Source organism: Zophobas morio, unplaced genomic scaffold (assembly GCF_036711695.1).
Source record: "Zophobas morio isolate AGI-343-1 ecotype UQ-CSIRO unplaced genomic scaffold, CSIRO_AGI_Zmor_V1 ptg000047l, whole genome shotgun sequence".
Taxonomy (NCBI): Eukaryota; Metazoa; Arthropoda; class Insecta; order Coleoptera; family Tenebrionidae; genus Zophobas; species Zophobas morio.
The window spans coordinates 29,862-53,721 of NW_026972152.1; the positions used below are offsets into that span (position 1 = coordinate 29,862).

The 23,860-nt window shown below is 32.6% G+C and overlaps 3 protein-coding genes across 4 annotated transcripts; 1 reads left to right on the forward strand and 2 right to left on the reverse strand.

The window, feature by feature from the left end:
• The first annotated feature begins 4,902 nt into the window (after positions 1-4,902).
• Positions 4,903-7,085, forward strand: LOC135142481 (uncharacterized). 2 transcript variants are annotated; one of them, XM_064074201.1, is made up of 13 exons: positions 4,903-4,974; positions 5,048-5,162; positions 5,220-5,282; positions 5,338-5,391; positions 5,525-5,595; positions 5,704-5,761; positions 5,818-5,860; positions 5,914-5,970; positions 6,020-6,117; positions 6,472-6,567; positions 6,621-6,699; positions 6,844-6,888; positions 6,946-7,085. In XM_064074201.1, exons 2-13 carry the CDS (start codon positions 5,064-5,066, stop codon positions 7,002-7,004), a joined length of 822 nt encoding a protein of 273 aa, XP_063930271.1. In that variant the 5' UTR covers positions 4,903-4,974; positions 5,048-5,063; the 3' UTR covers positions 7,005-7,085. The 2 variants fall into 2 exon arrangements, 1 of the variants encoding a protein (XP_063930271.1); XR_010282542.1 differs by lacking the exon at positions 6,946-7,085 and having other exon boundaries at positions 6,516-6,567.
• A 4,863-nt stretch (positions 7,086-11,948) lies between these two features.
• On the reverse strand, positions 11,949-15,540 carry LOC135142465 (uncharacterized). Its single transcript, XM_064074182.1, has 10 exons — positions 15,430-15,540; positions 15,163-15,274; positions 14,101-14,213; positions 13,558-13,676; positions 13,289-13,406; positions 12,982-13,078; positions 12,664-12,721; positions 12,522-12,613; positions 12,293-12,400; positions 11,949-12,067 (listed from the first exon to the last, which is right to left on the reverse strand). The coding sequence occupies exons 1-10, from the start codon at positions 15,535-15,537 to the stop codon at positions 11,949-11,951; spliced, it is 1,044 nt and encodes a 347-aa protein (XP_063930252.1). The 5' UTR covers positions 15,538-15,540.
• Positions 15,541-19,370: 3,830 nt separating this feature from the next.
• LOC135142466 (endonuclease III-like protein 1) lies at positions 19,371-21,979 on the reverse strand. The gene is made up of 8 exons (XM_064074183.1): positions 21,910-21,979; positions 21,708-21,775; positions 20,562-20,613; positions 20,371-20,463; positions 20,166-20,318; positions 19,671-19,798; positions 19,528-19,620; positions 19,371-19,478 (listed from the first exon to the last, which is right to left on the reverse strand). The coding sequence occupies exons 1-8, from the start codon at positions 21,977-21,979 to the stop codon at positions 19,371-19,373; spliced, it is 765 nt and encodes a 254-aa protein (XP_063930253.1).
• Positions 21,980-23,860: the final 1,881 nt, after the last annotated feature.

Genomic DNA, 23,860 nt, shown 5'->3' on the forward strand with positions numbered 1-23,860 from the left:
AAGAAAGAAGAAGCAGACAAGTATAATAATAACCTAAAGTAAATTGCTATCTTCATGTTTTATTAATATATAATTTGGTATCCATTGGTAAACATTTTTTTATAAGAGCTGGTGGTTATACTTTGCTAGCTGGTGTGTGACGCTGTGCACTTTTACTTTGCATAAAGTTAAAGGATTCAAGTAAATAATCTTTTATAATGATCTCGTGAGAGAAGCCCATGCTGTCACCGCTGAATTTCATCATTAAACACAAAATTATTTACCGAACCATATTTGGTCTGTAATTCTTTTAAAATGGAACTCTTTTTAGAATTTGTTTCTAACCAAACTTTGCAATAGTGCAATCCAGTGCGACTTGTAACAGTTACAATCCTATATATTTTTAAAATATTTATTAAATTTTTTTCTTGATGTGTTAAGATTCTTATAAAAGGGTGAAGTTGGCTAGTAAGAGTAGTTGAGGTCTCTGTTTATTGTAAGAAACCCCCTGCGTAGTGGCGGCCCTCCCCCCCACAATGTAAACATTGAACATTACTCCGCTGGAAAGTCTCCCATTCCCCTTTTTACAGAAATGTCTTTAAAAGCTGGAGAAAAACTGTGGGCTTCTGTTATACACATTACTTTTTGAAAACTTATGGTGTTAAAACGTGTTTGAGAAATTAATGTTCTAAAGACGTATAACAGATTTCGATTCGGCATCAAGTGGCATATCTTCGATAGTCTACATTTCACAACTAAAATATAATCCAAATTACCTAACCCAAGGAAGTTTGTGATAAGGTCGATTTAAAACATCTTCCTAGTCGTTTTCAGAAATAAACAAGGGTTGGAGAAGTCCGTTTAATTTATGACGGACTGGCTTAACAATATACCATTCTTCATATTAGACCATAAAATTTTCGATTGATAAGTTAACTTTTATTTAACCCGTAGTTCCCACTGTCAAGGAATTATGTTGGTCGTAAAATTAAACTGTTTTGTTTTTCAGGCCATAAACAATAATCCTTTGTGAAAAGTATGTGCTAAGGTCTAACTACCTTTCAAGATCTTCAAGAAGCTTACCGCTAGCGGTCTTCTTTAGTTCATCAAAAAATTCCGAAGTGTCTAAAATCAAAATGGTATTGAGTTCCATACCGTAGCCACCGTAACTATAATGGAATGAGGGAGCCTCTATAGTGTCGGTGCGCCTCCCCTCTGGGGTCAAAGATCTAATAATCGAGTTCCCCCACCTGCTTGGGCATTTTTGAGATATTGGATCTGCCATTGTATCCATACTTGTTAAGAGAGAAAAGGAAGCGCTTTTCTTACGCTCTGCCAAAAAATCTATCTTCAAATTGGGTACAAAGCTGATGAAGTTTTTTTAAGCTCTTCAGGTAGTTTAAGGTTCCCAGCAAAGAGATTCTTTTATTTCTCATTGAGCTTTCTGTAAAATTATTGTTTGGGGCTACCTCTTTTACTCCACAAAAAACTTTTTTTCGTTGTCCTCGTAGTAAAGTAAAAAGATGTCAGCCTGCTGCTGTTCAACTAATATTACACAAGCTCCATTCCTAGTTGTTCAATGGTTAATAAAGCTTTGTACGTAGAAAAGCTGCACCTAACGAATCTACATGCTAATGCTTGATAAAAGGGTTACAACTGTCGTATATTGTTCTAGTAAATATATGTATTACAATTATTTACAGTCAATTTCACTCTATTGCGTATAGACCTTTTTAAATTGCTTATAAGCTTTTGGTGGGTCCGTGATGGAATGTAGAGTTAAGTCCTTTTCTTGTAGTCCTTAATAAATTGCATTTTTCGTTTCTGCAATAAAGGTCGACATTATGGGCTCGTGGAGCTTTATTTCGTTCTAGTCACCGGCATGGCTAAGCTATTGCTCTCACTTTCTTTAATTTTCGTTCGCTCCGTTTGCAGCTAGTTATACGGCGCTTTTAACAAGACTATAACAAAAGTTATATACGTAATTATCGACCGAAAATGCGAGTTATCACCGTGACTTAGTAGTTATAGAAGTGTCGCGAAATCTCAAGGTCATTGCAGGTTCGATTCTCATTGGTTCCAACTCGCATCTTCCTGGTTTGGTGTATTTTTTCCCTACAAACAAAATTTTAATAGATTATCCCATCGTCAAATAGTTTCCATGTATCATTTTTTTTTCTCTCTGGTGTGTCGTGTTTTATGCACATGGGGAAGAGCAGTTCTCTCTCATTTTTTTAATAAAAAGATTTTTAAGCTTTCTTCCTAACTCCCATCATGTTTACATTACCTCAGTTGATACGTTTACATGAATAAATATATAAGTTCTCAAGTCTCTTAAGTCGCTGTTGTAAATTTTTTTTCTCCGTAGGCAGTTTGAAAGAGGTATAAGTCGTTTACCCCTCTAAGGCATTTTTTTCAGTTTAGTTCTTATAGTCCTCGAGTATTAGTATGTGCTCCCCGTTGATGCCAGCTGCTCTAGAGTGTGATAAATATTCGAAACTCCTATACTTTGATACAAATTCGAAGTTTTCGAGTAATAAACTTGGTTCCGTTATGCAAGTTAATTATTTAATATTAGCTTCATTGGTTTATTACTCAACCAATTATTCTCAAACGTAAAAGTTTGTTACTCACTCTTTTACTTGCTTACTTTAATTTTTTTTTTTCGTAAATTCTCTATTTACAATGATGTATAGCGCACTTAACCCTCACGATAAATTCACCAATATTCCAGCACCCTTAACTTTAACCCTACTAGAGACCCAAATTTTATCCTTTATATTATAAAATGCAATAAGTGCATTAATAAGAACAATGCTAAAAATTTTTTTTGCTAAGCGGAGAGCTGTTTTTAATAAAAAATGTTGATGACAAACCAAAGAAATATTCTTACTTTTATAAAGAAGGAAAGGTATAGCTAATCAGAGAAAGTAAATATTTATAATCCGCGGGAGTTTATACCAGGTGTTGTTTTAAGTGTCGCTTTAATAACACTTTTGAAGTCTATGAAAGGGTACTGATAGATTCCCAACCAACTTTAAAAGTGGAAGGTCTCCTTTTTAGTACAGAAATTCATTTACTAAGTAATAAGTCAACAAATCAATGCCAATTCGCTCGAAAAAAATGCTCATGAGCTAAACTTGTTAGAGAATTTATAAGAGCAAGGTTAAATACGCAACCAGCAAAGGAGCGAAAAGAGATGCATCGGTACTATTGTACGCTGAGCTACGACAACAACTTTTGATCCGATATGATGGATTTACATATTCAATCTATTATCTAATTTGGCATACACGATGATTTAATTTATTTTACCTTCGACACCCGAGGAGGGTTTATAACAGGTTAACTACGTAGAACAATCTTACTGGGATGGAGAGTTGTCGTCGTTGCTTAGCGGTTGACAGCATTGACGGGCATACTCAAGGTGGTGGATCCGATCCCCACCAAGTGATTCTCTTTTTCGGTCTCTGATGGCCTCGTATTTAACTTCACCCTCATAAATTCTTATAGTTTATGGCAAACTCCCCATCGAGTGGAAGTATCTTAGGTTTTCTTTCTTTATTTTATAATAAAGAGTCATCCTACTTTTTTTTGTCTTTTTCTGCTTTAACTCTTAGTGGTATTAAAATTGTTTTTATAATTCAGTTTTACCCAAAACTATTCTGTTCATATTTTCTGTTTATCTTTAATTTGTAATTTGGGTTTGTTTCGTTATTATTATTAAGTTTATAAATTTTCATATACATATAATTTGACGATAATCTCGTTTAGTTTCCCGCTTTACTAATGAAAACGTTATAGCCTCGCTTGGGTTACAGCAGATATAAAATTCATAAAGATTTTAAAGGTTTCCTGGTAAAGAAGGCCTAATTCAACAGTCAACGCGATCAACAAAATTTTTTTAAAATACTAACCGTAAACTCACATTTGTTTAATCATGTGAAGCAAAATGACCGACGCTAGCTTGTTGGCTTTTGATTAAAACGTACGCGTAGTTGTCCTCCTTTAAAATCGTGTAAATAAACAGGAGTATCTAATAGCAATGTTTTTATTAGGGCCTATAAAGAGTAAAACCAGCTATATAGTGAACTATCGTAATTAAGAAAGACTGGAATTTTATATGTGCTTTAGCTAGTAGGTCATAATTTAAGGCGATTAATAGATCTTGATTCGTCCATATGACTTAGTTTGAATTAATAACGTAAAACTAAGTTCGTGAAACATTTATCCGTTAAAAGAATAAGAAATATGTGGTCTAACCTTGTTGTGATTTAGCCAAAATTTAATGTTCGCACATGTTATGTACACGCTAGTCCGATGCAATTAAAACAGCGTTTTTGGCTATTATTATATTTTTAAAATATAAAGACAGTCACATTATTTCCTACTTACTGTACACTGTAATGAATACCTCACCACATCTAAGCTTTTAAAAATTATTATGTTTAATTAAATAAATTATCATTTGACCAGAAAACAAAGAACGAATTTAAGTGGCTTTGCAAAATTTTCTTTTTTAGAAAAACAAGTGCTGAGTATTTTTGCTTGCTTAACAAACAAGGAAGTTACCATTAAAAAAAGTTATTATGGATTATTATGGAAAACCAACATAGGTCTTTGCCCATGTGCGCTCTCTTCCAAATTGGTGGGGGGAGACTGAAAAATATATACATATAAACACTGCAGCAACCGTTATTATTTATAAAAACCAAATATACTTATCTAATTAAAGGCTAGCCATACTCTCGCAGTTTAGCTGCTCGGCGAAAAGAAATTTTTTGAAGTTTAGCCCGAAGGGGTTTTTCAATAGTCATAGGGACGTTTACTCGGGCTGACTATAGTATATGTCCGCGCAAATAATTAAAGCCAATGAATGGGTGATGATTTTTAGTTTATAACTTAACGCTTTAAGCTCAGCGCGTTAGCGTCAGTAAACGGGGTGGGTGCTTAGAGTCACTTCCTCTTTTTGTTCGATCGGAGCTATGCAACTTGGTCTATTATAACAACTTAATGCTTTGGAGTACTCAAGAGTAACTTAAGTTACTAAAATTTTCATATCTTCTAGATAATTTTATTTGATTATGGAGTCTCAAAGGACTTCAGAGACAGAACCTCAACTTATTAAAGCGTTACAAATCATTAAACTACGCCTTTCAAAGGCAATAACGACAAATGATTGGGTCTCTTCTTACTTAACTTTTTAATTAACCTTAGATTTATTATTTTTAAACAAAAAGGAGACATGTTTACGTATTGTAGGTCAATTAGATTCTTTTTCCTTGGGCATCTCTGAGTTAGAGGTTTCTTTATTACTAAAACTGGTATAAGCTTTATGATAATTACTAAGAATTATAGATTTCTGGGATAGGAAAAACAGTTAGAACGCTTACAAAAACCGTTAACCAGACGGTATATCGTTCTAAATACAGTGCAGTTTACATTTATAAGCTAACATTTGAGTTACCTTCTTATCGCTTAAAATAATTATAAAGATTTATCAGCCTAAAATTAACAAATTTACTTTACAACGAATATATAAAAGCTGGCACATAGAGCGGAGTTGTTGTTACTCCGTTGGTCGAAGTGCGTCAAAAGGGCACTCGATAGTAAAAAGTAAGTTATTCGAATCGTCTTTATTAAATTGTAACTAGTTTAAATTTTTTTTAAATACAATATTATTTATTATGTAACGGATTGGTTTTATTTTAACCCAAATCCAAGGACCATGAAGAAGTTGCAAGCCATAGAACCTCACGACAGTATGAATAAGGAGTTAACAGTGATAACTTAAAATAATTTTCTCAATCAATTTTCATATGTTTTTTACGTGCCTAGAATTTTAAAGAAGAAAGTGGTGATGATTTTTTAAATTGCAAGAGTATTTGTCTTCGCTCGATTTTTAATTTTCTATTTCTAATACAACAATTGCAGAAAAATGTAGTACGTTAGCGAAGCTTTGCGTAAATGTGGTTTTAAAAAATCGAAAATGTAGTTTTCATATCTATTAAATAAATTTGTGTATAAATTGTTATAATAGCAATCGGCAAGTTGTCACGCGTTCCTCTTAAAGAGTTAAAACCACTATTTAATTCCTGTACAAGAGAAAATCTGGCTCATCTGGAAAAACTTAATCCCGTCTAATTTTTATATTTCTTTTCACTCATATATAAAAGTTAACAAACTTAATTATAACAAGCGATAATTGTTATATACTCAATTTTAAAGCTTAAAATTTTATTACTATCCTTATATTTTTCAAAAAACATTACTGTTTTAGAAATGTTTGTTTATAAATATGCTATTATATTATAATCTCGTTATTTTTATTGAAGGCAAGTACCATTAAAAATTGAAATATAATGGCATTAGGCATTCTGGATTATAAATATTATAAATATTATTTCATGCCCAATAGTTTACGTTCTCACTTTTTTATTTCTATAATAGTTATAATAAACTCTTCTATTAAGGTTTTTAAAAAAAAAACAGGAGATTATTTGGTTTACAGATTCTTATTGGAAAAAATTCTGTAGGCCGCCGTATCCAAAGGAAAAGCCGAAAATAGGATGGCGGGAATTTTGCCTTGTAAATTATAATTATAATAACTAAAAAAACGATTTAAATATTACTTTTTATAGAGACAAGAAAAAGAATTTTCTCAAAAACTTGAAGTTTGCGAATTTCGGCTTAAGGAGCGTTACCAAAAAATTGAATCGGGTTTTGTTTACATATACGTTGTGGCCGTATTCCAACTTTTTTTCCTAAATAAAAGTTGATTAACTTTTTTTGTAAGTCAAAGCAAAGAGACCGAGCACCCTGTCTTTATTCCACTCATTAATATGTAATTTTCATAAATAATAGAAAAAAGGAAAAGAAGAATTATCTATATGGATAAGCCTGCTCCTGGTGGGGCTTTCTTCTTAAATGTTTGCAACTTTTTTATTTTCTTATTTTATATAATAGAAAAAAGGAAAAAAGTAATCATGAACCTTCGTCGTAAATATAAAAGAAACCGGAAGTGATATACTCTTGGGTAGTAAAGTAGGTTTACTTAGATATTATGCTTTGGCTAGTTTACTTTTCAATATCCACTGTATAATCAAAGGCCGAAAATTATTTATGAATAAAGGTTCACGTTTTCATTTGATAAATATATAGACTCGTGCCCATGTGTTAAAGAGATAACACCAATTAGCCAGTTAGAAAACCTTTCACAAGAACTACGTGATAGAATAAATTCGTGACTCTGTTATTATTATTATAATAATTATTATCCTCATGTTACTGCTGTGCTTTCGCCTTTTCGACATACTCTAGTGCTATAATGTAATAAGGACAGAATACAAACTTTACGTAAACCATCTTTAGTTATATGTTTTTATTAATAAAGTCGTTTTAATATAGTAAGAATGGGAGTGTCCAGCAAGAGTGCACGTGGGAAACCTTTGTACACGCGCATTACCATTATAACATATTATTTTTGTATTATACGAATGAACTGTAACAAAAGTTGTATACTTAATTTACTGACCGAAGATGTGAGTTGCCACCATAGCTCAGTGGTTAGAGCATTGTCGCGCAATCTCAAGGTTGCGGGTACCATTCCCGTCGGTGCCAAATCACATTTTTTTGGCTTGCGGGCTATGTGTACAACTCCCCCATAATAAAATTTTAATATAAACTGCATGCCAGTCTTTCTTGTCATTGTCCTTGGGTGCAGTTGCAGAATAGTTCATAAACTTACTACCTCTTTACAGTCTGCTCGGGCTATGCGAGTGCGGACCTTAACTAACAGTTTTATAAAAAAAAATTTTTTATTAATATCTGACCTGCTGTTGCTATTCTAGATATGGCAATTTTTTTTTGTATGTTTGTACAATTTTTTTATCCTATCTCAATATAGTGGTTATTAATGGAGAGGGTTCAGTAGTTCACTAAGGAAAGTGAGTATTATTGATGAAATAACCTTTGTCATAATATCTGTGAAAATGATAGAAAAAGGGGTAAATGAAACCTTACATTTTGAGTTGCTTCTTGTTAGAAGCAACGCTTTTAATTATGTTGCACACTGTCTCGTCGGTGAATATAGAGATATTCTTTCGCTTTTGAGGATGTAATTTTTTATAAAGTTCTCCAATGTTTGAACTTCAGGTTACTCTTGCCTAGTGCTACTTACAGATTCGCATGGTGAGTTGTGTATTGTGCATTTATCGACTTTAGCTCTCCGTAACATCTAGCTACTATTAAACGTAATAATAAATATCATGGTGGTAAGCATATCGTAGGTATCTGACCGTGAAGAATCCGAATAGCATCTTATTCCCAAACAATTCGTTATTTCCTTTTTTGTATATTAGGGAGTAATCCTTTGTGTTGTGCGGATAGGCCAGTACATATCGAGCTGGGATGTGATGCGTCGTTAATATGTAGAAATCTGTCTAACTGCGAAGTCGAAAATTATTTCTCCGAACGGGTGACATTTGCTATGTATCGTAGGTTTCCTATTAAGTTGGCATACCCTTTATTTTTGCCGTTTATTGATGAGATTTTGCGGGAGGGTCTTTATTTTATTATCAGCGCTAGTTATGTAGTTGGGCACATAATTTTAAGATTAGATCTTTTTGGTTGAAAGAGATCCTACCATTTTTTTGTCCAATTCGAACACCTAAAACCCTTTCAACACATTTTAGTAATTACTACTTCATGACCTTTTCTTAGCTTATTTCAAAATGTGACTTTCCTTGCCAATTATTTAACAATCGTCCACGTAAATCCCTAAAATTGTATCCTTTGTTTCAGGATGGAAAACACAGCTGTCTAAAAGAGATTGTTTGTATTCATATTATATTAAGTTCGAGGTAATGGCGGTACGATTCTTTAAGCCCGTAAATGCAACATTTACCTTTCATCATGCAGTTTTCTTTCTTTTTATGATGTTCTTTAAGCAGTCTTCTTTGTTGCAGGCCCAACTTTACTTTAACTAGACGCATTCCTTGAGGGACTTGAATGTAGTTAGGCTCCTCCAGTTGGAAAAAGGCAGAGGTGTTATCAGCTGTGTGTACATCTAAGTTCTTTAGTTGGGCTAAGGTTATTAGGGTACGAAGCATACTTCTTTTGAGAACAGAGGAATAAGTTTCGTGATAATCCACGCCCTTCTCTTGCATATATCCCCTCGCATTAAGTCTTACTTCATACCTTTGTCATGTTTTATGTGTAATTTCCATGTAGTTAATCAGTTAGTGCCTTTTTATAATCCACACTGCCCGATGGTTGTAAATCCTTCGTGTTCTATAATTAAGTTAAATTATGGTCGCTTGTTCTTAGTCTTTCACATCAGACTCTTCACGACTCCACTACAGGTGAACAGAGAGGTATTTTCTACATATAGAGTCATTGCCTATAATAGGTTCTTCCGTTCTAACTCGTTTACTTGCTTTCTGATCTTTATTTTGATCAATATATTCGATAGCTGGCTGTCTAAATTTCTTGTTTGTGAAAGTTTATGTTAGGGTCTTGTGCGTCTTGATTTTTTGTTGGTAGGTAATTCTGCGGTAGTTCTCTTTGCAATACAGCCTAAGTTCTTGTTATGTTTTATATTTATAATGACTATTAACTGCTCTTCTTAGGTTTTTTGTTTTGTGACTGCTAGAATTGCAGTATTTTCGGTATTTTCTTGTTCACATACCGTGGGCTCTTCGTAGGTTAGGCTTTTGGCCACAGTTAATGTTTTAAGGTCAATTTTGGTATTATTTTTATGTAATTGATTAGTGGCATGTTTGAGGTGTACTTAGTAATTGTTTCTTCGTAAATCGTTACTTATTATTAAGGATTCTTCTAATTTGTATATTTTTAGTTATGGTATAACCTTTTAGGATATTCGTTTTTTTTATGTTCTTGTTTCTATTTTATTCTTTTAGTTATCCTGCGATGTAGTGAAGTGGCCTTCGAGAGTTGTTGTTAGCTATTGATTTTTATGCAGAGGAGGTTGCTGCTGTGAATAATTTGCTTTGTTTTCTTCCTCCCCATCATTTTGCACTTTATATGGAGTCCTAATCCCTGTTGTTTGTTTGAGTTCTTTTTTTATGCTCTTCTCGTCGTCTTCAACCTCAAAGTCATCTTTTTAGTGGTTTGTATGGTGCGTTGCAGGTTTTATGGTAGGTCATTAACAATGGGTGTGCGCATGTGCCCTTTTGTATTCTAATATTATGCCTGTTTACTAATATTATCGTCTTTGCTGTATTATAGAAAATTTATACGTTCAAAGCATACTATGTTCCTTAATTTCTTTCCTGTGGAAAGTATCATTCCAGTAGTGATACGGCCATGGGATTTGGCTTAGTGCAATTTTTAGGTTCATGATCGCCCTTGCACCTGTAGAAATTATTAGTGTTGCCCGTGCTTTTTCTTGTTAAAATGGTTGCTAATGCCTCCACGGTGTTTTTCTTGTTCAAAGATAAGGTGATCACTGTGTAAAGTGTTTATTTTCATCAGGTAATGGTGAGTTTAGCGCGTATTCATAGTCTATTTTTTCTTGTTTATTAGTATATATTGTTCAAGCATATTTGTGCTCGTCACCAGTTCTATATATTAAGCAAATTAATTTAAGTCAGTTAATTTTGGAAATAAGGAGCCATCTCTTAAATACTGCATTCTTTCCGGTATCATTATAGCCGGGTGGTCTATCCTGTTAGTGTAAGCTTGAATACTTTCGCCCTTATTTTCGTGGCGTGGCATAGCTCTTTTAGCTTGGCAGTGATTACCTTCCAGACAAGGCCTTTACCGTTTTATATTCAACTCTGGTTTCGTTATGTCAAATTCTTGTATCCTTAACCTGGTTTGTAATGGAGGCTATTTGTTTTTTCATTATACCGTTAGCTGATTTTTTCACTAGCTCGCCCTTAGCTATGATATTCCCACCTATGGGATCTTGGAAGAAATGTCGTGTATTCCTTGTCTCGTAGGAACTGGTTTTAAGTCAATTAGTCACTCTCTAAGTTGAGAGGCTTAATAATGGTGTCTGCCAAGTGGTCATATGCTTCATTTTTTGCTCAACTTAAGGCTATTGTGTTAGAGTTTTCGTACTCGGTTGGTTGAAGCTTCGCTCTTATAACGCGATAAAATAAAGAAGAATTGCTAGAAAATTTGGTTTATTATTTGGTTACTTATCTCTATATATATTAAATTGTCGGATTCTGTCGATTAATGAACTTCAAGATCGCATTATTTTAATTAAATATTTTTTGGGTTTAACAAAATTAAATTTTTTTAACCACTAATCTCGGTTGTTGTTGCTCTCCTACATATGGCAATATTAATTGTATTTTGGTGTTTAGTTTGTAATTTAGACTAAATTAAAATAAGTTATGCTTCACTGCTTAGTAATGCTAATAATATTACTTTTTTATGCGTAATACACCATCTTTTTCTCCAGCTTTCTCATCCTTTGGTCATATATACTTAAAGCGCGTTATCTGATGCTAGGTCTCCCACCGCCCCATAGGTGAACGCTCACTTTAAGGGGCAGAAAAATATTTATCAAGATTCCTTATCCTAACATTATCTGGAGTTCCAGCCCAGTAGTCAACGTTAAATCTGCACGTATTTTTTATGTTTGGTAGCAATGCTTAGAATGGTAGTATTTTTATTTGTTGTTGCTAGTGACTAAGGAAATTTACTATGAAGTTCATATAATCTGCAATTTAGTAAGCCTTTGAAAACAAAGAGAAAATACCATCTGAGTGAAAGAATACAAACATACATAATGTCAGAAATAAGTGAGGTATTAGCCTACACTAAAAAAATGTTAGGCGGGGCGGGAGGCAGAGGAGACACTGGGACAATATTATCTACCATATATCGCCCTAAAAGCAAAATTATTCTATAGTTGCAATGTTGTCACAAGAATTTTTATCAACTTCTGCTTTTTGTAATTCTTTAATATGCTTGCCTGCTTAATAATATAAAGTTCACACAAATGGTAGAGCTGTAGGAACAGCTAGTTTAAGAGCTGTCAGCCCGGCACCTACGCCGACCATTGCACCTGTTGTGATTTGCTTTTTCCGCAGTTTTTTCTGCTGTCGAATGCCTACAAATGATACAGTTCATATCAATTAGTTTTACAAGAGGTAATGCCCTTAAAATGTGTTGCACCGGTTTTAGCACAGGGAAACTAATTGTAAGCAAAAAAAACCTTTTAACAGATTTTAAAATATTATCACCATGCTAGTATTTATAATAGTAAATGAACTAATAGGATATTATTCAAGTCTAGTGTAGTAGCATGAGTTAAAAATAAAAAAAAAGGCTTGACCTTCCTTTAGTTCGATCCTAGCTTGCGTGATGGTAGCGTCAGTACTCATTACAGCGTCCTCAATAGTGTTTAGTTTGTAGCTCTGCTCATAAACAAGCGCCGCTAAATCTAAAAGAACACGAGCACGCTTTAGTCGTGTGCTATATGCAAGCTACGATAGTTAACCAATGACTAACAGTGAAAATTAGTATTTCTAAAGAGTGGCTAAGATCAGTAATAATAGAATTACCTTTAAACAAACTGTGAACGGTGATTAAACTTTTCTCCAGTTTGTCCAGTTGGGCCTTTCGTTCCTGAGCTTCGTCTAACACGTGGGTGTACCTATGAAAAATATTACTCAGATTAAGTAAGTAACCAAGAGGAGCCAAGACCATTCCTCTAAATCCACAACGGCAAACTGTAGTTCCTCGCCTTCCCCATCGCCGGTTTCTTAGTAATATCAATAATAAATTATATGAAAAAAATAAAGCACAGAGCTGGTATTATTAGTAATTACAAAGTAATAATATAGACACTTTAACCAATAAAAAAGATAATAAAAGTTAAAAGGTGGTGCATCTCTCTAGAACAGGAGCTGAAATATATATTATAAACTACCAAACTACCAAAATTGGTAAAAAGCTTGCTAACCAAGAGATACTCATTATAAATATCAAGCATAAAGTACAATAGATAAAAAGGATTTATACTCTCCAAGTTCTGTTGGCCGCCAAAGACTGAAAGGAAGGTTTGGTTTCGTTGGTTTCGCTTAGAATTCACTGCAGAATCGAACTTCCCTCGTAAAGTCTATAAAATTCAAATGTTACAACTATGGAAGGAAAATGTGGTTAACTTGGCTAATATAAATGTAACTTGAAATTGAAGAACTAATTATTACATAGTTTTTATAAATGCCAAAAAAAGAAGTTTAAGCAGAAATTGGCAATAGATAAGTTTTTAAACAAGATAAGAGGATATTCAGTTTATGTGATATTCATGTTAACTTAGTGAACCAACCATAAGCTGATTGATATGATCAAAGTACTTTTCCTTAAAGTAGTTCATGTGCGACTGTTTAATTTTTTGTGAAAAGGGATGGTCACGTGGATCGACCTTTTCGAAGTCAAGCATCAATCTGTGCAGAAATCAACTCCATTAGAATGATTGCTATACGAATATTAGAATAGCAATTTTTAACATGTTATTCATATCCTAGACATCGTAAATTTTTAAGATAAACCCATATATAACGCTAATGGATGTAATGCTTTAATAGTGTCCCTTACTTTTTAAGCTTATTTGAAATCTGGTTTAATGAATCCACCACTTGCGTAACTTCCTTCTGAATTTCTGTAGTTTCAGAGGTCAAGGCGGCATCGTTGTACTGGAGATACAGAGTGTTTGCCTACATGAAAGTAAAAGCATGTGAGAAAAAAAAGTTCATATTTTATATTTTACACCAAAAGGCCTCACAACTATAGCTATATGGTTAATTAGAAGTTTTTTAACGTTATTTTAACCAAAGCCTCCGTTTTTCCGTTTAAAATCTATATGTGACTTTCAACCTAGCAAAGAAGATAATCGAGTAATGAATGCTTGATCCAAGCTGCGAGTTTACTTTCTTAAAAAAATTAGCATAATGGATTAACCAGTCAGTTATTTTATTATTAAAGAATCAAATATAAGCTCGACTATAGCCGAAGCCTAGTGAAGCCACGCTTTAAATAAAACCGTGAGACTTGCACATAGTTGAGCCAACTTTTAAAGATTGGTTAACGTGGGTCGCCATAAAAATACCAAAAGACTACTGATTAACCATAAAAGATTACTCGTTCTCGTAGTGCTTTAGCCTCGCGGGTGAGCTGGTCAGCATCTTCCATCATACAAGAAACCATGCAGGCAAAAGCCTCTCCCTGCTCATCTTTAACTTTCTGGAGGACTTCTACTAATGAATGATGGTTAATAAAAAAAATAGTTTCAGTGCTTTAATATCTATTGAATTTCATAATGAAAGTGCTGTACTTTATAAAACGGAGTAAAAAAGTCATCGAATAATATTTTAAAGGGCATCGCTATAAAAAATTTATACCCACTGATATTGTCATAAGTTATATAAAACTCAGCTAGCTTAATATTTTGCTTGTTAGCTATAAGTGATGCAATAGTTTAAATAGGACGAGGCAATAAAAAAAATAAAAAGGCTTAGAAAAACGTTCCTAAAATTTGAAAAATATTAATAAACCGTAAAAATAACTAAATAATTCAAAAGTAAAAACTTTGAAGAACCAAGTTATTATAAATAATACGCATAATTACTCCAAGATTAGCATTTAATTAGGTTTAGATGTTAAAAAGGTTAATTGAAGTTTATAATTTAGTGAACTTATATTATTGAAACTTCATAAAAAAAAATACTTTTAATACTACAAGTAGAGTTTATATAAAAAAGACTTTCCATTTTTGTATAATAAAAGTTATAAAAAAATCGACAACTGAAATATTTCACAAAGTCATAACAGCCATAGAAGGCTAGAAATTAAAAAAAAAATAGTTAATTTTAGTAAAATAAAAAATCTTCTGCAGATCGTTAACTTTATGAATAAAAAAGGTATACTTCGAGAAGGAATATAAAAATTTATTTACAGCACAGCACGAATAACTATAACTACGGCCTGGGATCTTAAGCGCTGTAACGCATATTCGATAATATAACTAGAGCCTCAAGGTAAAAAATGCATATAAGACAATTAATTAAATAAAATAATTTTACCACTGATAGTAAAAAGAAAGTATATTTATAAAATTTATTACAAAATTTTTATTTAATTTAGTGAAAGGTATAGAAAAAGGTGTACAAACCCAATTCGTTAATTTATTAATAATCAAAATACCATTAGAGGGAAGAGAAGTTTCACTTTTACTATTTCTTGAGACCTTTGAAGAGTCATCGTTCTGAAATTTCTTACCAAGTTTTGAAAAAAAACCCTTTTTTTCTGTTTTTACCTTAGTTAATAAAATAACTTATGAGGGTCTTTTAATCTACAATGTTTTCGTAACGCTCAGTATAAGGACTTCTAAGAAGTTATAAATACAGTAAATCAATTATATCTTCAAGAAAGGCTTCCAACACAAATTTTGGTACAGCAATCTAAAAATACCTTTGGAGCAGGAGACAGGCAGACATTTGAGTTATCAATAACGTTTGGAGACTCTGTAGAGATAGAAGCAGCTAATTCTTTAAACTCTTTATACCGATCCCTGGACATGACGACCCATATAGGAGGGTCTTACACTTGGTCACTTGAGACTCTCAGTTAAACTAATCTCTTATTATTAACTTTATTTAGTAGCCAGTTAGCAAATAGGAGCCAGGTAGGTGGATAACAGCGAATAATTTGTTAGCGCACTAATGCTAGAATCTCCGTATCAGTGTTTTAAAAAAACTACCTAAAAACTAAAGGAAAAAGCATAAAGATTGTAGATATTTATGTTTCTCTCCTAAATGTTCTCCACTTTCAATGGCTTAACTAAAAATTAAGTTAAATTATATTTTTCACCCAAAAATTTTAATTCAACGTATCCTTGAGCGTTCAAAGTTTTATGTAATATAATGAACAAAGACCATAATAACAATAGCAGGGTATGCAACTTGTTTTGCTCTATTTTAAATCCAGTCAGATTTAAAAAAAAAGGTGAAGGCTAAACTAACACCACATATTACTTTATGCAAGTCAAAGACATCATAGTAATGACTTTTACCATATTGCAAGAGAAAAAAAGAATACTAAGATAGTTAAATTCTCTAATACTTAAATACAAAATTGCTTTAATAAATGAATTGTATACAACTCGCTTTCGTTGTAAGTTAAGGTCATCAAAATTAAGTGGTCGATATATGTTATTCTTTTATTTGAGGTAACGCTATATAATAAATGATTTATTTAAGTATAATAATATTACTTAACACTAATTATATATATATATTGTTTAGTAAACTATCTCGTTAATCCACTATATACAGGAAAGATCCAGTTAGAATACAATGGGCAACCTAGAACCAGCGAAAAAAAAAACGCTTAATCCATGTGACCTTTATATAATTACCCTACCCCTTACCCTCACTCTTCTGTATTGCATATGAGCCAAAAAGAAAGAGAGCAAGAGTATTAAATTAATGAATAATTTGGTGCTATAATCTATTCTTTAATAGATTCTGAATAGTTAAAGATTTTAAATTAATAACCTCTGAAAATTGTCTATTACACTATTGTTTTATTACTAATCGTAGTTATTAAAATTTTGAATGCAGCTTTTATAAAGATTATAAAAAATAAACAGTAATTCAACGTTTTGTTCTTTTTTTTATTTTTTAACACAATGTTGATCTTACCAGCCGGGAGTCCTCGAGAAATATAAAACGTTATGTAATATATTAATAAGATATACTGAAGACTTTAACGTAATATAATTATGTAATCGAAGAACTGAAAGCACAAAAATTATTTGATGTTAGGGTACAGAAGTGACTAAAACACAAAATGCACTAAAAATTAACACGACTGCCAGTTTATTTTTCATGAACCCTCATTGTATACTAACAACTAAGCACTGAAATAATCAATGATAATCATAAAATTGCCTAAAATGGTAATTCGCGTTAAAACATGAACTGGGATCTTTTCCTCAACATTTGACTATATTGGACTCCCTAGGAGCGCCAAACCAACCTCAGAACATAAGAACAAGAATTAAAAAAATTGTAGCAGCGTATGCAGCCTCGATCCCTCATAATATAAACAATATCCAAGTATATTTTTCCACTGTAAATTTTTATTTTCTTATTTTTACTTGGAGCCTACTTTAAAGACAGCTTTACTGGTACCGCTTAGCTAATCAGGTTTATTTAAACTTATAAGCGCTCGGTAGTGTTATTTATGGTTTGGTGGCGTCGCATTTGGTTGGTTTGAACATGCGTGTAAACAACTCCATTCGCCCCAAGCTGTTCTTAGGTGCGGAAGTAACCAGATAAACCTATATTCTTCTCCTTTATTTAACATCCTAATTATAGGCTATAGTTTAACCTCGACTACGCGCAGGGGGAGCTAGAATTAACATAAAGAAATTATCTACTAATAATGGCGTCTTGTTGATTCTAATGAACCAGCCTACCTACAGATCGCGAGAATAATAGCTTCTGATGCTATCAAAAGTAGAAACCTGGTGGTTAGCTTAACGATTTACAAAAAGAGATTATAGTAATCTAATTAATCATAATCTTAGTGTATACAGAGTGTAAGCCGCTTATGATAAAATAAATTCGGTTTTATTAAAATAGTATACCGCTACTTAATACTTCATATTGTTGCACTATTTTTATTTGCACTGTAAGTTTATGACGGCCTCTGAACCGATAAACTGTTAAATCGTTACTAATACAAAGTCAAACTTAAATATATTGAAAGCTAGCAAATTTATCTTTCTTAACAAAATAAATTAAATGTATTTATTATAGATACCTAAACCTTTAGTTTCATATATACTATTGCAAAAGAAAATTTAATAAAAAATAACTTCTAATAAAATTGTATGTGAAGGAACTTTGTTCACTATTATTATTAGTCATATACAGCTCAGTACTATAATTTTCGAAGAGTTTAACTTTTTTAATATACCTTTGGCTTATTTCCATGAGGCCCTCTATAAAATTTTCAGTTGAATATTAATCTTAAGGTTTTCATTATTACAACTGTTACATTAGTGCTACTAACTGTAACTTTACCTCAATGAAGGTAACCATTAGCTACCAAATTATTATTATAATCATTTTTATTGTTCTCCTTTGTACTTATTGATTCCCATAATGATAAACTATCGCTACTTTACTTTCCTTACCCGCCTTTAAAAAACCTCTTTTCATGTAAGCTTAGCGCATAAAACGCCAATTTAAATATTTCTAAACAACTTTTATTTTATAACCTTCTCTCTTTGTGCAGGTTCCGTCACAATTATAGAGTTTTCCTCCTCTTCTTATTTGGGAAATTATGGTTCTGCTGCGATTACTCGTACTCTCTCCTCTCAAGCCAAAGTCTTTAATCTTAATACATTGGCTATCTCCTCCGCTGTGCTCATAGAGCTGCACCAATTCTAGACAGGTCGACAGCCTTATAAAGCTCATTCGAAGTTATATGACAACAAGCATTAATTAGGCCAAAGAAAAAAAAAAGAGCTTATTGAGTTGCTATATACTTGCACACGAGAACTAAGCCTACATAGGTGGACCCTTACAGACATTAATGAACCTGCTACACTCCATTGTTTGTATAAATCTTTTAATTAATGTCCTAGCTAAAGTAAGGCATTTTACTAACCCACTTGGTAAACGAACCATTAATTAGCCTATAGCCAAAATGCATGCTTCTCTAAAAGAAAGCTTTCAACAAACAAAAATGTTAAGCGCGGATCATCATGCAAATTAAGAATATTAAAGATAGAAGAGCCCACAGTCATTAGGTATAAACAGTCTTTATTAAACGCTAATGTAATCCCATAACAGTGCACATACAAAGTTATAATATTCCTCATGTATAATGTTATATTATCCTTATGTAAAACACTTCTATAAAAAACCTCCGCCTGTGTATGTAATGAGTTTCTAAAAAAAAATTCCCTATTATTAACCATGTACAAGGAACTTTTCGCCGTTATCAATATAAAAAAACAGGTTTGGCTTCTGAAATTAAATGCCGTAACTAAAACAAAACAGCAGTACACTCGCTGAGTTTAAGTACGGTGCGGTAGAACGGCATAACTTATACATATAATTTTAGGTTTCTAAAGTAATCCTTATATAATTTTAAAATGCCTGCATGTCTAAGCTATTACATATATTAAGACATTAAATGTGCCGCACACCACTTTTAATTTTTTAAAAAAATTCATTCTCACTAGGTTTTTGACTCAAATAGTATGTAACATACGACTGCAAGCGGCACGGGGCGCGTATAAAGCGAACATTTCTTAAGCAAAATACTTACGTTTAAAAAAAAATTTTAAATTTACTAGAGGAATCTGTGATCTACAACTGCTTCCACTATATTAATTAAACTTTTTTATTTCCTTTAGCAAAAGCCGAAGGACAAAGAGCTTGCAAATCGCACAAATGGCATAAAGGCTTAGTAGGTCTACATATTTCTTGCCCAAAGCCGACCTATTATAAAATATTCACAACTATAATTTAGCGGCAAAAGCAAAGAAACCAGCAGTGGGTTAATTTCGGGCCAAAATCGCTTCGGAATGATATTCTCTAATTCCATTCTGGTATGATCGGTGGACTTGTGAAGTGTGTCAACCTTTTCAACAAACGCCATTATAAGATACTGTATTGGTTCCTAGTCATTACCCACTTTAAACGATTAGCTATGCGGTGCACATGCACATCTACGCCGATCCCAACCGGATTATTCCAAGCGTGTGCCATGGCAAGGTATGCCATTTTCGGCCCGATTCCAGGGAGTGCGCATAAATCATCTAATCAGTCGTTAAAAGAAGTAAATAGAAAGACTGAGTCATTCGTCCCTACAGCCGAGCTGTTAAGGCATTTTTACTCAATTCTTTTATAAGCTTTGGCGTATAATATTTTACTTAAAAAAAAAATTTAAAATTAATATTAGGCTTTTTAAAGCCTTGGAAGTAACTCAATCATGTTTGCGATATTAATTAAATATAATAATAACTAATCTTCTGAATAAGTATACAAAAAAATTGCTTTCTTATTAAACTAACATATATAAGTATGCTATTAGTAAACACATTTATAACAAATCAACGCAAACAGCAAAAAAAATTCCCTAGGCCGAACTTAAAGTTCATTTTCTATTTATAAAATTAAGCATACGATAATTGTTAGGTATATCTCCTTCATACTTTTCTATAAGAATTTCACAAATCCTCCTTAAATAGATTGCTTTTTTCTTATAAAAACCAACAGGCTTTATAAGGTCGGCAAGGACGTTCTCATCAAGTCCTTGGATCGATGCTGGGGAGAGGCCTTAGGTATCTCCAATGAATATGTGCCTCAAAAAACACGAGTTCGACAAGACCTATATGGTGCAGGCGTGAGACCGCCGCGCCAACAATTTCGTCACGCGTCTGAGAGGAGAGGAGCAAGGCCACCAGAACATAGAATCGAAAACCTTTAAAGTTATGGAATGGATTATTTTAAATATAAAGTTTATTTAAATCTAGACAATAACAACTTTCCCACAATCTTATAATATTATTACTATTCTACCTTTCTCCGTGTTACTCAGTCGGCCTAATTGCTCACACCCATACTTGTCAACCTACTTATGAAAACAGAATAATAAGAATTAGTAAACAAGTAAAGAATATATTATTAAAATTTAAAAATGTAATAAAAAAATTTATTCGTTATAAAAAGTGAGCGATTATATATTTGCAAAAAAACAGCTCCTGTTAAAAAAAAATTTTAAGTGTAATTGTTAAATAATTTAATCTACAAGACTGGTCGATCGGCGTGAGTATTATGCTTTTACAAAATATATATTAAATCTACACATAAAAATATCTTAAATGTACGAAGATAATAAAGGAAATAGTTAAATTACTAACTAACGAGTAAAAGTATTGACATCACAAAAATACAGTAGTACTAAAAATAGAGAATTAACGCGCTATACCGAGTGCAAATTTTATAAGGCCTCAATAATAATATCCTCTCCTTGAAAGTAACAATTTTACAAAAAAAAATACGCATACCTTTAATAAATAGTATATCAAAAATACTCCCCTATCAATAACATAAACAATAAACGGAAAAATTAATACAAATCTGCATAATATATTTTTAAAAACAAACAAAAGATTAAAAGCTTTTAAATAAGGACTCATATGTCATAAAGTCAATAATGTTTAAAGAATTTTAAAACAGAATACGCTGATAGGTATAAATTATTTATAACAATTTTTATAAATAAATTAATTTTCTATTATAATTAATTTTTAGTTAAAGCAGAATACATAAGTTATATTTACTAGGTTATATTAACAGAAAAGTTAACTAAATCCTATTAAAAATGAAAGTATACTAAAAGTTACTCTTACTTTTAAACAAAGCAACCTAAGTAATATAACGTATACCCAAAACAAAATAATATAAAATGGAGCCTTATAATTAACTACGTACTCTTGAGAGTTGCATTATAATAAAAACTCCATACTGATAAGTTTTACTTATAGAAAGTATTTCCAGCTACGTAAAAAGTAACTGTTAAGCATACTACTTTTCTTCATAAAAAATAAATAAACAAAAAGATTCAATATTTAACTGGAAGTGGCTTTATGTAAAAGTTTTTAATAAACACACGTGAAAAAAATAAAAGTAAACTATAAAATTAAAGAGTAAAAACAAAGTTACAGGTGCTGTTGCATGCTGACGAATTTTACGTAATAATGCAAGTTGCAACTTCCTAGTATCTTCAGCTTCTAAAAAATTTAAGAAAATAAAAGAATCGAACAAAGAAAAGTACAAAATAAATGATTATTTATAATAACAAAATCCAGTTTTTTAACAAAAAGTTTATATAAAAAATATAAAATTTTCTATAAAACATATTTACCTTCAATGACTACTTTATCTCTCTTTTTACTAGTTGCCTCTTCAGAGATTCGCACTTTAACTCTTCGCATAAATATTATAAATGCTACTTTGTAAGAAATTGTTACTGAAAAGCCTAAACCGATCTAAGGCCATAACGTGTGGAAATCACATGGGGGCTAGCCTTATCTTAAAAGTAACTAATGTTGAACTTAGTGGGTCTCAAGGAAAGCTAACGTTGAGGAGAAAGTAAGGAACGCTTTTAAAATGTTTACTTTAAGATTATATTAAGACACGTATTTATTGTATGATATTTAACCATCGTGTCATTTAACTTAATACCTTCTATGAATATAGCTTTTTAGCAATTTAACACATAATCGAGTCAACTCACCAATTAAATAAGCCTATTTAAGTACGCAAAAATTTTATTGGTAATTCTTCGGGAAGTCTTTTAATTAGATTAGATGTGGTTTGGGTGTGAAGCGACCCAACAAACTAGTTTTCCTCTCTTCTCTATAACGTCTTAAATTATTATGTCTGATATTTATGCTTATCTGTTCACTTTTCTCGACTTTTTAATTTTTTCTTAATTGGCATAAAGATTATAATTGGTTTTAACAGCAAGGTTAACAAGAATGAATGTGGTTTCCTTGAAATAAAATTGTTTCGGTAAGGACTAAATTTTTTAACTTCTAGCTAAGCTCATTTGAAATAAAAAATTTTTTTTTAGTTTTTATTTGGTTTTTTATTATTATTATTATTAAAAACAACTAATTTAAATACTTAGTTATCATCGAAGCACAGGCTGCACAATGTGGATAATAATGATAACTATATATGTATATTTAACGTAGGCCAAGCCTCAGAGTACAGTGTGCTATGAGTCCTATTTTGTATTGGGCATCGCGAAAACGGGGAAAACGTGCGCCTCTCTAGGCTATAAAGAAAAGTGTCTGTGCCTAATGGCGCTTTGGATTCGTCTCTACCTTGCGAAGACAAAGACTGTCTTCACAAGGATATTACAGATAGTAAGTATCATTTCGCGCAAAGTTCGGAGCTTAGTCAGCGGTCGCAGCAAATTTTTCTACACATCACGTATGAGCGTAGTTTATTGCACAAGGTGGTTTTTCTTGCGTGCGCGATTACGATCTTCAAGTATTTCGACTAAGGAGTTCGTGGGAACATAGCATCTTTGAAATAAAAGGTGGGAGCAGTGTGCTAACATGAGAGAATACGCTATGATCAGTAGAAGTAGAGTGCTCTCAAATATATACTTTTCGACGAAGTGTAAGCAATTGGTCTTCGGTATAAAGTGGTATGTGCTTGTGTCCATTTACAGGGGTTGAGACTATGTATTAGAATGCGCAACAGTAGCGGAGACAGCAGTGACTCCCCTAGAGAACTGCGGTAAGCTGACCTGGCTTTGAATAGGGCAATATCGATATGTTGCGAAAGACCGCCAGTTGTATATTATTCGAGAACGTAGTAGTGGGTTTGCTAGATATTAAAAGTAGAGTTTTCTTTGCATGCACGATTAAGGACCTACTTTAGCACCCTATAACTTTCTTGAAATTAAGTCATGACTTGTCCTCTTAACGAAACACAGTTCTGTGGCCTAGTTGTACGGTTACAAATAATTAAACTGAAGTTCCGTCAACACAGCGCACACCTATACAAATGCCTTTAGTGAGGGCAGCGGGACAGACTGCTTTAACTACTTTAAGAAGAGTCAGGCGACAAAGAGGAATTTGCAAGAGTTAGATGGCTTATCGCCACCTGCAGGAATGTTTTTAGCAACTCATTTACGGTTCCGTCAAGACCTAATGCCTTCTACAGCATAGGTGCATAGCCTACACCAGTGATACCATCGATTGAACAGCAAGATGGGACACGAATGTGTGGTTTTATCATTCCCGTTTTTAAATGGAGGACGTAATATACGCCAGCGGTTTTTAATTCGCTTGACAAAA

What these genes read in the sequence shown, in the direction of transcription:
- LOC135142481 (XM_064074201.1), top strand. Translation starts at nt 5,064, where the DNA reads ATGGAGTCTCAAAGGACTTCAGAGACAGAACCTCAACTTATTAAAGCG. An exon ending in CAATAACGACAAATGATTGG is followed by an intron (nt 5,163 to 5,219) that starts GTCTCTTCTTAC and finishes TTAAACAAAAAG; the next exon opens with GAGACATGTTTACGTATTGT. An exon ending in GTATGAATAAGGAGTTAACA is followed by an intron (nt 5,762 to 5,817) that starts GTGATAACTTAA and finishes TTACGTGCCTAG; the next exon opens with AATTTTAAAGAAGAAAGTGG.
- LOC135142465 (XM_064074182.1), bottom strand. Translation starts at nt 15,537, where the DNA reads ATGTCCAGGGATCGGTATAAAGAGTTTAAAGAATTAGCTGCTTCTATC. An exon ending in ATTTCAAATAAGCTTAAAAA is followed by an intron (nt 13,407 to 13,557) that starts GTAAGGGACACT and finishes ATTTCTGCACAG; the next exon opens with ATTGATGCTTGACTTCGAAA. An exon ending in ATCATATCAATCAGCTTATG is followed by an intron (nt 13,079 to 13,288) that starts GTTGGTTCACTA and finishes TGAATTTTATAG; the next exon opens with ACTTTACGAGGGAAGTTCGA.
- LOC135142466 (XM_064074183.1), bottom strand. Translation starts at nt 21,979, where the DNA reads ATGCGAAGAGTTAAAGTGCGAATCTCTGAAGAGGCAACTAGTAAAAAG. An exon ending in GTCAGCATGCAACAGCACCT is followed by an intron (nt 20,614 to 21,707) that starts GTAACTTTGTTT and finishes TTTCATAAGTAG; the next exon opens with GTTGACAAGTATGGGTGTGA. An exon ending in TAGCTAATCGTTTAAAGTGG is followed by an intron (nt 19,621 to 19,670) that starts GTAATGACTAGG and finishes TTTGTTGAAAAG; the next exon opens with GTTGACACACTTCACAAGTC.